Raw genomic sequence first — 13,486 nt, 5'->3', positions numbered from 1 at the left:
TGTATTCCTTGCAGAATTGGTGTTACTAGAGGTTTGGTGACATAGTGACGCCTTGAGTTTCATGCTGTGGCTAACCTTGGTTGTGATTAGTTTCATTAATGGCAAAATGGATATGAGTAGGAAAGATTGAATAAATTGTATGGCGAGACAAAGCTAATATGGTAGCTTTCTCCATTTTGGACTCTCTGGTTTTCTTGTTCCCTTAAACGTCAGCACTGTCAAAATGGTTTGCAAATTGGTCAACAGCGTGTCAAAGTTCATCAAAGTTGAATTAACGTCACCTCAGCAAGCAAATTCACTTCAATTCTATGTGATTCTGAAAAAGACTGTGGTTTTATGGTTTAAATGTTGATAAAGTAAACACATCCTTCAAGTAACTGTTGACTTTTTCAGTATTAACCAAGACCAAGATCTTTCCTGAACCTTAACCAAATGCTGTGAGTGCCTAAACATAAGCATAAGACAGTTTAATGATGCTTTAGTTGTTATGAGCAGATATGGAATTGCAAGAGCTGATATTGTATGAAAACAAATGAAATACAGTTGTACATTGTCAGAAAACAATTTGTATCAACATTTCGCGACTTGCAAATGCATTCATCAAAAACTTCTCCTCATTATGTTGATAAACAACGTAATCGGACCAGCATCACGTTTCTTTCAAAATGTATTTGCTGCTGCAAATTTATAGTATACAAGCATGATTTATAGGAGACAGGGTTGCAATGAAAGATCAGTATGTGTATCAGTAATGACTAAATACTCTTGACTTTGCCTTCATTTCACCGTCTCTCTCTCGCTCTCTCTCTGGCATGTGCCAACATCAGTCTTCTGATGATTAAGTACACTTCACTCTTTCCTTCTCTATCTCTGTCTGTCTCCTTCCCTCTCTCTAGTCTCTCTCTCTGCTATGCCAAGTATCTGTCTGACAGATCAATGATGATTGATGACTGTACACATTTGACTCTGTCAGCCTCTGTCTGTCTCCCTTTCTCTTTATTTCTTTTCCCACACAGACAACGATGTTTCCTTTCAAACAATATCTAATTCATATTTAATGACTGAGTGCATTTAGCTCCGTCTTCACCTCCTTCTCTCAGCAGAAACTCTGCGCTGTGCCAACACTTTATGGAGTGCAGAGAACCAGCCCCATGTCCTTTATTTCATTTATTTATGCCTTTCTAACTCTTTCTCTATTCCCTTTAGTGTTAGTGTTAGTGCTAATTATGTCGTATTACCTACCTTTTCTGGTTCTTTCTCAGTTGTAAATGTAGATTTGGTTCTGGTTCTTAGATATGATCCCCAAGAGAAAACTGTGACACTACCGTGCCAGTTAAGAGACATAGAAAACTGCTAGTTACTGCCAGTTCATGAGGAGTAAACTGGGATATGGTGCGCACTTTGTTCCCAGAGAGAGAAGGAAAGAAGAGAACGCTGAATGTCCTACTATGCTGCTGAAAATAAAAAGATATCATGATTATTTCCCTGAATAAAACATTAGGGGGGAAACATTTAAGAATTAACAAAAGACACAATTTCTAAACTTCATGAAATTCAGCAACATCAAATATTTGATATCAGTATCAGTTTTTAAGCATCTGCTCTAACTTATTTTATTTAAAAAGCAAATTCAAGATGAATATTTCTCCTTCAGATTCTCCTCATCCTCTCCTTTATCTACCATCACCACATGTTCATCTCACTCTTTGTCTTCCTCCTGCACTCCAGGCAGGAGTTTTTCTCCTGACAGCCAGCATCTTGTGTCTCTGGGCAGCCTGTTAGACGACCAACACTGGCACCACGTCACAGTGGAGCATCACAGCACTCACCTCAACCTCACCGTGGACAAAAGCACACTGTGGGTGCAGATCCCACCAAAATTCACCCACTGGGACCATGACCAGGTGTGTTTGTGTCTGTGTAGGTGTGGGATGCACACAGGAAAACACCTATTTACAGTCACACCTGCTTAAATTGTATTTTTTTATATTTATTTTTTTGTATGTGTTTGTCTGTATGCTCATGTTTTTCTCTGTGCAGATGAGTGTTGGAGCAGACCAGGGCCTCGGCTCTATGAGCTCAGTAGGCTCACACAGAAATTTCCACGGCTGTTTGGAAAACCTTCTTTACAACGCTGTGAACCTGGTAGACCTCGCTAAACAGAAAGACCAGCTGGTCACTGTGAAGGTATTCTGGCTCACAATGTGCTAATGAGTATTTGTGTGTTTGTATATTACCACATGTGCACTGTAGACACACTAGACATAATATACGCTATGTCATTTGGTGGATGCCACAGTATATCTGATCTATTTGAGGGACATAAATAATAAGTTAGTCTAAAGTTTAAAGTAGCAAAAAAATGGAATTACTCAAGTAAAGTACAAGTACTTCAAAATTGTAACTACAGTCCTCGAGTTAATGTACTTTGTTACTTTCCACAGCTGGAAAATACTCCATTTTTATTGGCTGGCAGGTGTCCATTAAAATCATATAACAAGACACCATCCAGTCAGCAGTTAAACCATAATTGCTGGTATGGTAACCATAGCAACAATACTTCTGCTTGATGCTGAATTACAAGATGAAAGATAATAATACAGCTGACCTAACCGTGTGTTAAACTGACGACAAACATACTTTGAAATGAATCATAAATGATTTATGATTTAAACACAGCCTGCCTTGTTTTACTTTGGTAAGTGGCCAGGGCAAAAGCACAGTGATACTTGTGAGGTGTCCTGATGTAGAGACTCCACTTTGTTTTGTGGTGTTCTTTGCCTCCTCCATGTCTGTTATTTTCATATATCAGGACACCTTAGAGAGTATTATTGCTTACACACCAGATATTTACTAAATTTATATTGTCCATTATGTATCAGTCACTGTCACTGTCATGCTCTCAAAAATTACTGTTGTTAAAATATACTCTGCACGTGTGTGTTTCGCTGAAAAGCTGTTGTTGAGCAGCATCATTATCAAAAGAAATAAAATTACAATAAAGGTGGAAATGCAAAAGATTACGATAAGTACGCAACATACATTTCTGAATCTTATTCTCTGAAAAAGTAAAAATGTTATCTTAAAGTGCATTTATTAAAAGTAAGAAAAAAATATCTCTTCAGCTTTCACTGTAAATGCATGTTCGTGAATCTCTGTGTTTGTGTGTATGATGCATGTGTGTGTGCTTGTGGATTGTGTCATGCAAATGCGCTGAACGCCGCTGAATCTCTACGGCATTCTCCTCTTCAGTCTGCATTACTGTATATCGCTTTAACTACCCCACAAAGAGCTTTTAGATTTGATCAGTTTTCTGTGTGTTGCATACCCCACTGAAAATAGAAACCCACCAGGGAACCTGGGAAGTAACATATTCCTGTTTGTGCCCTGGCAGCATACTTACTGCAATTGCCACTTCTCATAACTATGAGCCTGCATATAGAGATGACCAACTGCTCTCAATCCCTTAATCACAGTTTTATTTCTCGCTCTCTCTTCCTGTTTTTTTCTGTCTCTCACCCCTTCTGCTCCTCCATACTTCCTCTATGACCTTAGAAAGCTGTTGAGTGACATTGGCGTCTTCAGTTTGGTCTGCTGGTGCTTATTCTAAGCCTGGCTATTATCATTATGGTAATACGCTCATGCTCTTTAAGGAGACTTGCTGATGAGATCTCTGTGCATCAGGGCGCTGCCACGCAACCTCGGAAATTAATTCATATGCATGCATTAGTGTGTTTTCCCTCTTTTGCTGTAATAATTTCTCTCTCTCCATATATTTCCCCCTCTCCTCTTCTCCATCTATCTCAGGGTAATGTGACCTTTTCTTGTGCTGAACCCGTTTTTGTTGCCATGACGTTCACCAGCCCCCAGAGTTTTCTCTGGTTGCCAGGGGTGACAGAACCATCATCAATGGGCACATCAGTGGGGCTTCAGTTTCGGACGTGGAACAAGGCGGGGCTGCTGCTGACCTTTGATCTCCCAAAGCAAGGGGGTGCAGTCTGGCTGTACCTGAGCAAAGCCAGGCTCCATCTACAGATCCACAAGTCTGGCAGGGCGCCGCTGGAGCTCAATGCAGGTCAGTCTGACCGCAAACCTCCATCTTAATCCTTAATTTCCTCAAGTGTCTCTATTTGTGTGCAGTTAAATATCATCAAGGTGCAGATAACATTCAAAATTTCACAGCACAGATGCAACAGAGCAGGAACTGACTTATATTTTTAGTAATGTAACCCAACATGAGCAGACAAAGGTTACTTTATACATCCATTAAAAGACAGAGCTGACAGGACAGACAAAAACTAATTTGCACCAATTTCTAGTAACAGAAACTATGAAATAAAATGCCTCAATGTCAGTGCCAGCAAACCTGAAGACCAGAAAAATCCATCCATCCATTTTGCTGTAGAGTGTTTGAGCCAGATATTGAATCATTACTAGTTTCAACAGCATTCTTTTGTAGCTGAGCCTGACCTCTGACCTCCCTGTGTCACAAAGCAATCACAGAGAATTTCCCCACAGAGATCAATTAGTGAATGACTGAAATTCAAATCTTAACCTTCATGAAATTAAAATCAAGACAGTCAGTATCTTTGTGTACAGTATACTTTATCTTTTTGTATGTGTATGTGTGTGTCCTCAGGTTCAGCTCTGAATGACGGTCAGTGGCACTCTGTAGAGCTGATTTCCAGACGAGGACATCTGACTGTCTCCGTAGACGGAGAAGAAGGAGCCTCTGCTCACGCCAGTCCCTCATTTCTTGTTCCCACAGGAACACAACTTTTCTTTGGTGGTAAGAGAGGGATAAACAAAAGAACACATGCATAAACAAGCATTAGTCTGACAGGTTCAGGATGGACATCATGGTTTCCTCTGTGTTGTTTGATTGGCTGTCTGATGTTGTTTCCTCGCCTGTGCAGGTTGCCCTACTGAAGGGAGCAGCCAGGAGTGTATGAACCCCTTCACAGCTTTCCAGGGCTGCATGCGTCTGTTGACTATGGACAACCAACCGGTGGACTTGATCATGGTGCAGCAGAGGCTGATGGGAAACTACAATCACCTGCAGATTGACATGTGTGGCATCATCGACAGGTCAGACCTAAAAGCACCATTTGTTTGATAATATTTATCCAGGAGAGATTGACCTAAGCAAATGCTATGCTAAATGCTAAATTTGTTTGGCACATATTCTTCTATGTAATACCAAATTTAGAAGGCATTGTCAGAAAAAAGGAATGCAATAGTGTTCAAATATTTGATTTTGTTGTCACTACTCTTTTGTAACCCCTGTTAATCTCCCTCTGAAGACTCTGTGACTGGTTTCCTGTGAAATGGGGTTACACATGGATTATTAGACAGCAGTAGATTGGCTACAGAGGGAATTATGGCAACAGTGTTCCAGTCTCAATGTTTCCCAAAATATTTCCTCACTAAGAAAACAATCTAGTTATTGTTGTATCTATCTAGCATCATATGAGGTGCCGCTTCCTTTCTCTGAGCTGAAATGTGGTTTTGTTTTCTTTGTTTCTTCAAAATGTGATTTCTTTATGAGAAGCAGTGGTACAGTACTGTATGGACTGGTACAGAGAGAATACACTATCCAGGAGACACACACACACACACAACATTTAGAGTTGGTTGGCTCTGTGCCTCAGTGTGTGATTGAGTTTGGAAAAATTCAGGGATATTTTGTTCCAAAGTTGTGTCAGTGGACAGAGAGTATTGGAAGTTTTTCTTATTTGCCTGGTTTGCTTTCTGCTTCTGCTGTTCAAATCATCATTATTAACATCTTGCTTATGTTGATTGTTTTGTATGTTCTGGACTCCAATGCTCTTTTCAAGAGAGACAGACCATTCCCATTGGAAAAAACAAGTGTTATGAATAAAAGTTGTAGCACAATTTAAAGAGTATCTCCTGAACTCAAGTCAGAAACACCAAATGTCCTAATGTGGAAATTTAGATTAAAAACACCTCAACCTCAACTGAAGCTGCTGGTGATTAACTCGTACATTTTAGATGTACATAGCAATAAAAGGCAGTTCGATGGCAGTTGCAGCTCAAAGTAAAGTTAAACACAATTTACAAAAATCCTGGTGCCTTGTTTTTGATGGACAATATTACATTTTATAAGGATATTAGAGCCATATATACATACATGCTGGGGACTATGTTGAATCAGCATAGATATTGTACACTGAAAAATCCATTACCACTGTTGGAATCAATATTCTAGACATTTCCGTATCATTAAATACTGGATAAACTGTGGCATCTAACATGTCTCTTTTCTCTGTCTGTATTGTAGAAAATGTCAAGTCAAGCTCCACTGTGTCAGCTTAATGTTGGGTTGTGTGTGAGAAATAACACATTGCTCTCAGAACATGACCTTTTTCCAAATCATTACAGCTCACTGGTATATGACATACATATTATCCTCTGAGCAGCTTTTGTTTCAATAAAATGTCAACTTGAAAAATTGATTTGCACTTCTCCAACCCCTCATCGCCAACCTGCAGTGTATTTTCTTGAAATAAGTGCTGCTTGACTGGTCATATGTATACTGAATTTATCAGTGGACTCAGACACATGTTTTGCAAGATATGCACATTTGCAGATAAGCGAGGCAACAATGGAGTGACAGTTTATAATGCATATATTTAAAAGCACAAAGTAGTGGAGTAAATACAAAGTAGCACCTGCCTCCATCCCAACTTACTTTTAGATAAAAGGAAAGCAAAGAATTTGGTGCTAAAAAGCTAACTTTACCGTCTGACGAGCCTGCTGAGTAAGGCTTTTTCCAACAGTGAATTTCCCACTGAATGGAAGATTAAAAATACATGCTACGCTCCCTCTCTTTCCCTTTCAGTCTCTCTGCAGTCACAATTCGCTGACCTCATTTCCCCTTCCAAATATGTTTACCCAGTCGCCGCTGAGCTCCATTCATCCAACCTTCATCCCCTTTGTTGCTCCCTCCCTCCTTCCCCTCCTTCAATCTGTCTCTTAATTCCCCTTCCTGGATTTCTCTCTACCTCTTTCTCGACAGTATCTCCATCATTTTGTCGCTTTTTTCTCACAGTATCCCATGTCCTAATCCTTTTTTAATTTCCCACCTCCTCTCTTCCTTATTTTGCCTCCCACCCCCAGCTCAGTCCTGACACAGGGTTGACAATGAGAAGGAAAAAGTCTAAGTTAACAGCAGCAGAGTTTGCTCAAACGTGTTTTACTATGTACTGTGGATGCCACAGTCCATGATAAAAGTCATATGAAGTTGGATGACAAAATAATAACACCAGGATTATTTTCCAATCAGAGAAATCATTGCAGAGTTCCCACAAACACACTGCTGATCAACAGGAAAACAACTACAGTCATGTCCACAGAAGACAAGAAACAAGCATTTCTTACAGAACTTTGTTCTATTCAGTGTTGTCAGAAAGATGCTTCAGATGACAGGAACATGCCTTTGCCTGAGCTGTTATTGGTGTGGGGATACTTTTGTGAGCTCATACACACTGCTTCAAACACGTTGTTACACAAATTCACTCTTGGGGACTGCCTTGCTCCACCGCACCATGACTGCTGTTGTGAAAGGAAGGAATAGAATAACGAAAGGAAGAGTATTTCTGATTTACTCCTCCTGCATTTCAATCCTATATTCATGCAGTAAAATGTACCAAACATTTAGAAGTGTGAAGTGTTTAGGAGAGAGGCCTAAGAAGCCCTCAAAATTATGAAGACGCTGTTTAAAGTTTCATTATGACTACCCATCACGATTAACCATAAGAATTCTGTTATTTTATAATTTTATTATTATTAACAAAAAAAGTATAGTATAAATAAATTCCTTTGATCAAAGATCAAACCAATAATGAAAGAAAAGTTTGTCTAGCCAAAGCCTGATATTGCTTATGCCTTTGTGTCATATACTGTAACTCTGTCATCCAAAAACTATTAAAAACATATAAAAGAGCCATACCGTTGCAATGGGTGACATTACTTTTATTACGGTGATAAATGAGGCGGTACAACCAGAAACAAGCAGTAGTTAGATATTGAATGCAGTGAAAAATGAAGGTGTTTAGGTCAGGGCTGTGAATGAACAAGTACATTTACTTTTATCTTCAGTGATCTGGGTTCAGGTCCAAGTTAAAGCAGGAAACCTTTAGTGGAAGTTTTTGTTATTATATCATCAGGAAAACCTTACCCTTACTTTAATATTCAATTGTTTCACCTTACATTTCAATCTAAGTCTAACCTGAACCCTAATTTTAATCAGGTTAACCTTGGCATATACTTGACGATGGTGTGTCTAATTCGCAGTCTTTTCAACTAATTATATTTTTGTGATACTATTGTGAGAATTGTTGGGGTGTCTTGATCTCTGATTAACCCTAATGCTACATGCTGTTTTTTGTTCACCCTCCACATTCAAATTGTATGTGTTCAGTCCTCCCCCAAAACAGAAATTTGTCACCACCATACTTGCCAACAAGAGCCACAACACCTTTCGAATATCTCAAGAGGATGAACATTTTCTAGCATTAAACTATAAGCAATGCATATACAAGAAATATTAGAAAATTCAAGAAGATAATCATTCACAGTGCTGGAAGAAGTACTCAGATCTTTTACTAAAATAAAAGTAGCAATACCACACTGTACAAATACTCAAGTAAAAGTCATGCATTTGAAATTTTACCTAAGTAAAAGTACAGTATACAGTACAAGTATAAGCATGAAAATATATTTAAAGTACCAAAAGTAGAAGTTCACATTATGCAGAATGGCCCATTTCAGAATATTCCATATTATATTATTGGGTTATAATTATTGATGCATTAATGTGTACATCACTTTAACGTTGTTAATTAACATATATCATGCTGGATCGCTTTTGAATTTCCCCCCCAGGGATCAATAAAGTCTTATCTTAACCTATAATAATACATCATAATTTATTTGTTGATTACATTTTGTATTATCACTCTGAATCTGCATGTAGTGGAGTAGAAGTACAAAGTAGCAGAAAATGGACATTTCTGTTCCGTTGGCTTGTGAGAAAGTGTATAAGTCATGAGTAACACAGTGTAACTGAGGGTGTCTCTATAACAAGGCAAAAGATTGAGGGGATTATTGGTATAAAGTATAAATGTGTGCTTTTTTTCTGTGTCTTAGGTGTTCTCCGAGTCACTGTGAACATGGAGGCAGCTGCAGTCAATCATGGAACACCTTCCACTGTAACTGCTCCAGCACCGGCTACAGCGGAGCAACCTGTCAAAGCTGTAAGGGCATGAAGCTTTGCTGGTTATTGTTGTTTTCAGGTCGCACACACTGTACGGACTGTGTGTGTGTGTGTGTGTGTGTGTGTGTGTGTGTGTGTGTGTACACATGTATGTTTGCACTCGTGTTCACATCTTTCCTGTAATGAGACAACCTGCTGCTTTTAACTTGAGGTCCCTGCAGACATTGTTGTGGCAGAAGGTCAGGCTGAGATCAAACCTCTTTGCGGCAATCATCATAGTGTGAGCGTTGAGAGGTCTCAATCCAGAGGAAACCAGTCGACACAAGAGGGAGAGGAGAAGTAGAAACAAGGGAGGAAGATAAAGAGAGCTAGAAAGGTTAAAAAAGAGGGACAAATAAGAAAGAATGTTATACGGCTTATACGTCTTCATTAATAGTCCAATTTCACCCATGAAGCAGATTCTTTAGCGAAAGATGTTGTTAGTTTGTTGCCTCTTCACCATCCAATCCTTTTGAGCAAAATATGTGTGTTTGTTTGTGTACATGTTCTTTGGGAAAAAATTAAGGATTTTACTTTGCAAAAACAGTGCTCAAATAAAGTGATATTATTTTGTTATAAACACCCAGTAAAGTGCTTATTTAGTAATCATCTGCCAAAAGTAAAAATTACAGCCAAGATAGCAATAGCACACAAAAGGATAACATAAACATAAATGTGATGTTGTTATGACTATGATGATAAATCTGTGTCTCTCTCTCTCTCTCTTCAGCGATATACGAGCAGTCCTGTGAGGCATACAAACACAAAGGCAACACGTCAGGGTATTATTACATTGATGTGGATGGCAGCGGACCCATCAGACCACAGCTAATATACTGCAACATGACAGGTAGCTGACACACACATCAAAACACAACATGCATGTGTCTCCCTCTCTCTTTCATCCTGTCTCTATTTCTGTCCGTCAGTCCTGCTGAGTAAAACATCTTGAAAGGAGAAGTTCCCATACACATACAACAGAAATGAAAAATAAAAATACATGGTTTGTATTTTTCTCCTTATTTCTTCTGTTTCTCTGTCCACCAGAGGACAAAACGTGGATGGTGATCCAGCACAATAATACAGAACTGACCAGAGTCAGACCCTCACCGGGAAAGAATCAGCACTCAGCTCACTTTGAATACACATCTGAGGAGGAGCAGCTGGCAGCCATCATTAGCCAATCAGAGCACTGCGAACAGGAACTGACCTACCACTGCAGGAAGTCACGCCTCCTCAACACACCGGGTAAGACTTGTTGATATTCTGTGACACCACATCGAGATTATTTAAAACTTTCAACATGAAAAAGGACTTGTTGACTGTTTAGGCTGCATTAGTTTAAGCTGGATGTACCTAATATACTGCCGTATAAGTGTAAGTGTATATTGTGATTAGAAAGTCTGGTAACACAGTGCACAGTTAAAATGTTAAATTATTTTATTGTGGTTTTACATTTTACATTTAATAATAACAGAATTTGTCAAATGAACAATATTTGCATATTTGTAGATTCTACATTTTTCAAATAGACAGAACGAGTAGATGTGCTTTTAAGAATTGAAAAGGTAACTGAACTTTCCTGTGGAAAACCCATATTTTTATATTTCTTAAAACATGTCTGGTGGGGATCTTTAACTTAGATTAGGGTTTGTGAGATTAGGCATGTTGCAGTTATGGTTGAAGTTGGGGAAAGCCTTTAATGTAAGTCAATACAGTGTCCTGACAAGTGACAAAATGAGTGTATTTGTGTGTTGCAGACGGCCCTCCACTCAGCTGGTGGGTAGGGGGTCCAGGTGTAGGACAGGTGCAGGCTTATTGGGGCGGGGCTCCACCAGGCAGCCAGCAGTGTGCCTGCGGCCTGCGGGAGGACTGTGTGGACCCCAAACATCACTGCAACTGTGATGCTGACCGCACTGAATGGTATTGTATATTTACTTATGTCAACGAAAAACAAGATAACAAGACAAGTGAATTATGCTGCTTTAAAAAATGTCTTTATAAGAATTCTGTAGGCTACTAAATCAACTGGACTGGTAAGCAGGTAATGTATACTAATGGTCATGCTCAGTACCTTCAGTAAACATTTAAAATATTAGTTATCTTATGTTAGTTCATCATAATTGATCCCTCTGCTCTGTGTTTCACTTCCACTGCTCACTTCCACTGCTGGTGGAAATAGTGATGATGAATTTTTCTTTTTGCTCCCTGATCATCTCTCGTCTTCTTCCTGTTTTTTTTCTCTCCTGCCGATTTTCCGATGAAAATAACTTCTTATGCTCTGTCTTCTCTTCCTTATCTGTCTTCTTTGCTAGTTATATCTTTTCCCCCTCTAGTCTGTGTCTAGTTTCTACTTTCAATTCAGCTTCTTCCTCTTCTTCTTCTGTTTCGATCTCCCTAACTTCCAGGGCGAATGACTCAGGCCTGCTGACCCATAAAGAGACCCTCCCTGTCAGATCTCTGGTGCTGGGTGATATCCAAAGGCCTGGCTCAGAAAGCGCCTACAGGGTGGGGCATCTCCGTTGCCATGGAGACAGTAAGTCCAGTCCAGAGCCCTCAATGTCACCTTGTACATGTTTTTGAAATGACGCTTGTGTGTCATGTCTCAGTACAATACTGACCAAGCGTTAGCAACATTCGAACGGTAAAGAATTGTGATGTTGTAAAAGCTGAATTGCACACTACAATTGTAATTTTAAGACCATGATTAATGGGTTCTCATTTATTTGCAGAAAATGTCTGGAACGCTGCATTTTTTGACAAGGAGACGTCGTACCTCCACTTTCCCACATTCCACGGAGAGCTGAGCGCAGACATCTCCTTCCTATTTAAAACCACTTCATCCTCTGGTGTCTTCCTGGAAAACTTGGGCATCAAAGACTTCATTCGGATCGAACTCAGCTGTAAGTAAAACCTTTCAGGTTAGATGTCTAATCCGGACTTCACTTAGATGTGGGTACAATCTGAGCAAGAAGGATCATCCTGGGAATTAAAGTTTCCTCAGGATTGAACTCAGCTGGAGGTGACAATCCTGCCGGGAACTCCACGTCAGTCCTTCTCCACCCTAAAAAATACCAGCATTTGTTTTTCCTTCACTGGGAAATCACTGCAGTGGCATTGTTCTAGCCTGCTGCAATACATTTCCTTTATAACCACCAGAGTTTATAGTTCTCTGTATCATTGAAGTGTATAGGTGTTAGCATTACACTATAACACTATTTGGTAGTTGACATAGTGTGTGCTGTTGTAGCTGTCCTTTATGCACAGCCCTTGATAAAGTGTTGTCCTTGCCAAAGAAAACTAAACTACCATTGTAGTTGGTCTTGACAGAAGTACAGGTAACTCTTTATGATTACTATTTAATACTATATGATACATCCACAAAATAAGATAAATAGAAGAAGTTATGCAAGAAATCAGGTTTAAGGCTGCAGCTTATCTCTCCCCTTGAATCGTGAATCTTAAACAGTGCAACTGCAGTGAGAAAGTACAGTTTTCCCATATTCCATGGATATATCTGAATTTTTGACTTATTTATTGAAGTATCAGTTTCAGTTTCAGTCAGACTTTGGATGTAAATATACAAAGACACACAGCTAGGAGTAATAATCTTTCCTTTCATCCTGTCACACTGCTGAAACAGCAATACTTTCCCTTTCTCAAGTCTTTTTCTTGCATATGCACACATGGAAGAACCCAGTCAGAATCCCAATTAAATATATACATTGCAAAACAAATATTCTTCTTCATTTGGAGAGAAATAAATAAAACAAGATTTACAAATGCAATTTATAGTATGCATTGTCCAATCCACAAACAAATACCAGACAATTTGAACAAATGTAAGGCAATTTAACAAATTAATACAACTCAACTTGATTAATGTCAGTTTTATACATATACATATATATATGTGTGTGTCCAACTTCAAGTTCATTAATCTAATAACATTTGCTTTTGAAAGAAAAGCTTGCTGTGCATATTAAAGACTAAAAATATTTGTGAAGGTTTTTTTTGCATTTACACGTGTGGATTGAGTTACCTTTTTGTGTGGAGTTTTGAGACTCTTTTCCCAGCCTCTGATCCACAAATGCATGTTGTGTTTAAGTGCTGGTGGAAAACTCGGCTGACTTTTCAGTGCATTCATGTGGAATTTCAAAGCTGGAAAAGCGTCCTATTTGTGGATCATGAAACATGCATTTGTCACCA

General features: G+C 39.1%; 1 protein-coding gene across 1 annotated transcript in view; it reads left to right on the top strand.

The window, feature by feature from the left end:
* The window catches only part of LOC122884714 (contactin-associated protein-like 4), a 68,855-nt gene that overhangs the window by 36,195 nt on the left and 19,174 nt on the right, over window positions 1-13,486 (top strand). The window contains exons 6-16 of the mRNA XM_044214988.1: window positions 1,729-1,904; window positions 2,041-2,187; window positions 3,808-4,075; window positions 4,640-4,789; window positions 4,917-5,088; window positions 9,172-9,278; window positions 10,008-10,127; window positions 10,325-10,525; window positions 11,038-11,200; window positions 11,686-11,813; window positions 12,010-12,180. Of these exons, the coding sequence (XP_044070923.1) occupies window positions 1,729-1,904; window positions 2,041-2,187; window positions 3,808-4,075; window positions 4,640-4,789; window positions 4,917-5,088; window positions 9,172-9,278; window positions 10,008-10,127; window positions 10,325-10,525; window positions 11,038-11,200; window positions 11,686-11,813; window positions 12,010-12,180 (1,803 nt within the window). The remainder of the gene's footprint in view (window positions 1-1,728; window positions 1,905-2,040; window positions 2,188-3,807; window positions 4,076-4,639; window positions 4,790-4,916; window positions 5,089-9,171; window positions 9,279-10,007; window positions 10,128-10,324; window positions 10,526-11,037; window positions 11,201-11,685; window positions 11,814-12,009; window positions 12,181-13,486) is intronic.

This window comes from Siniperca chuatsi, linkage group LG11, assembly GCF_020085105.1.
Source record: "Siniperca chuatsi isolate FFG_IHB_CAS linkage group LG11, ASM2008510v1, whole genome shotgun sequence".
Lineage (NCBI taxonomy): Eukaryota > Metazoa > Chordata > Actinopteri > Centrarchiformes > Sinipercidae > Siniperca > Siniperca chuatsi.
The sequence above is the reverse complement of the archived record's forward strand: the minus strand, read 5'-3'. Positions and strand labels throughout refer to the sequence as shown.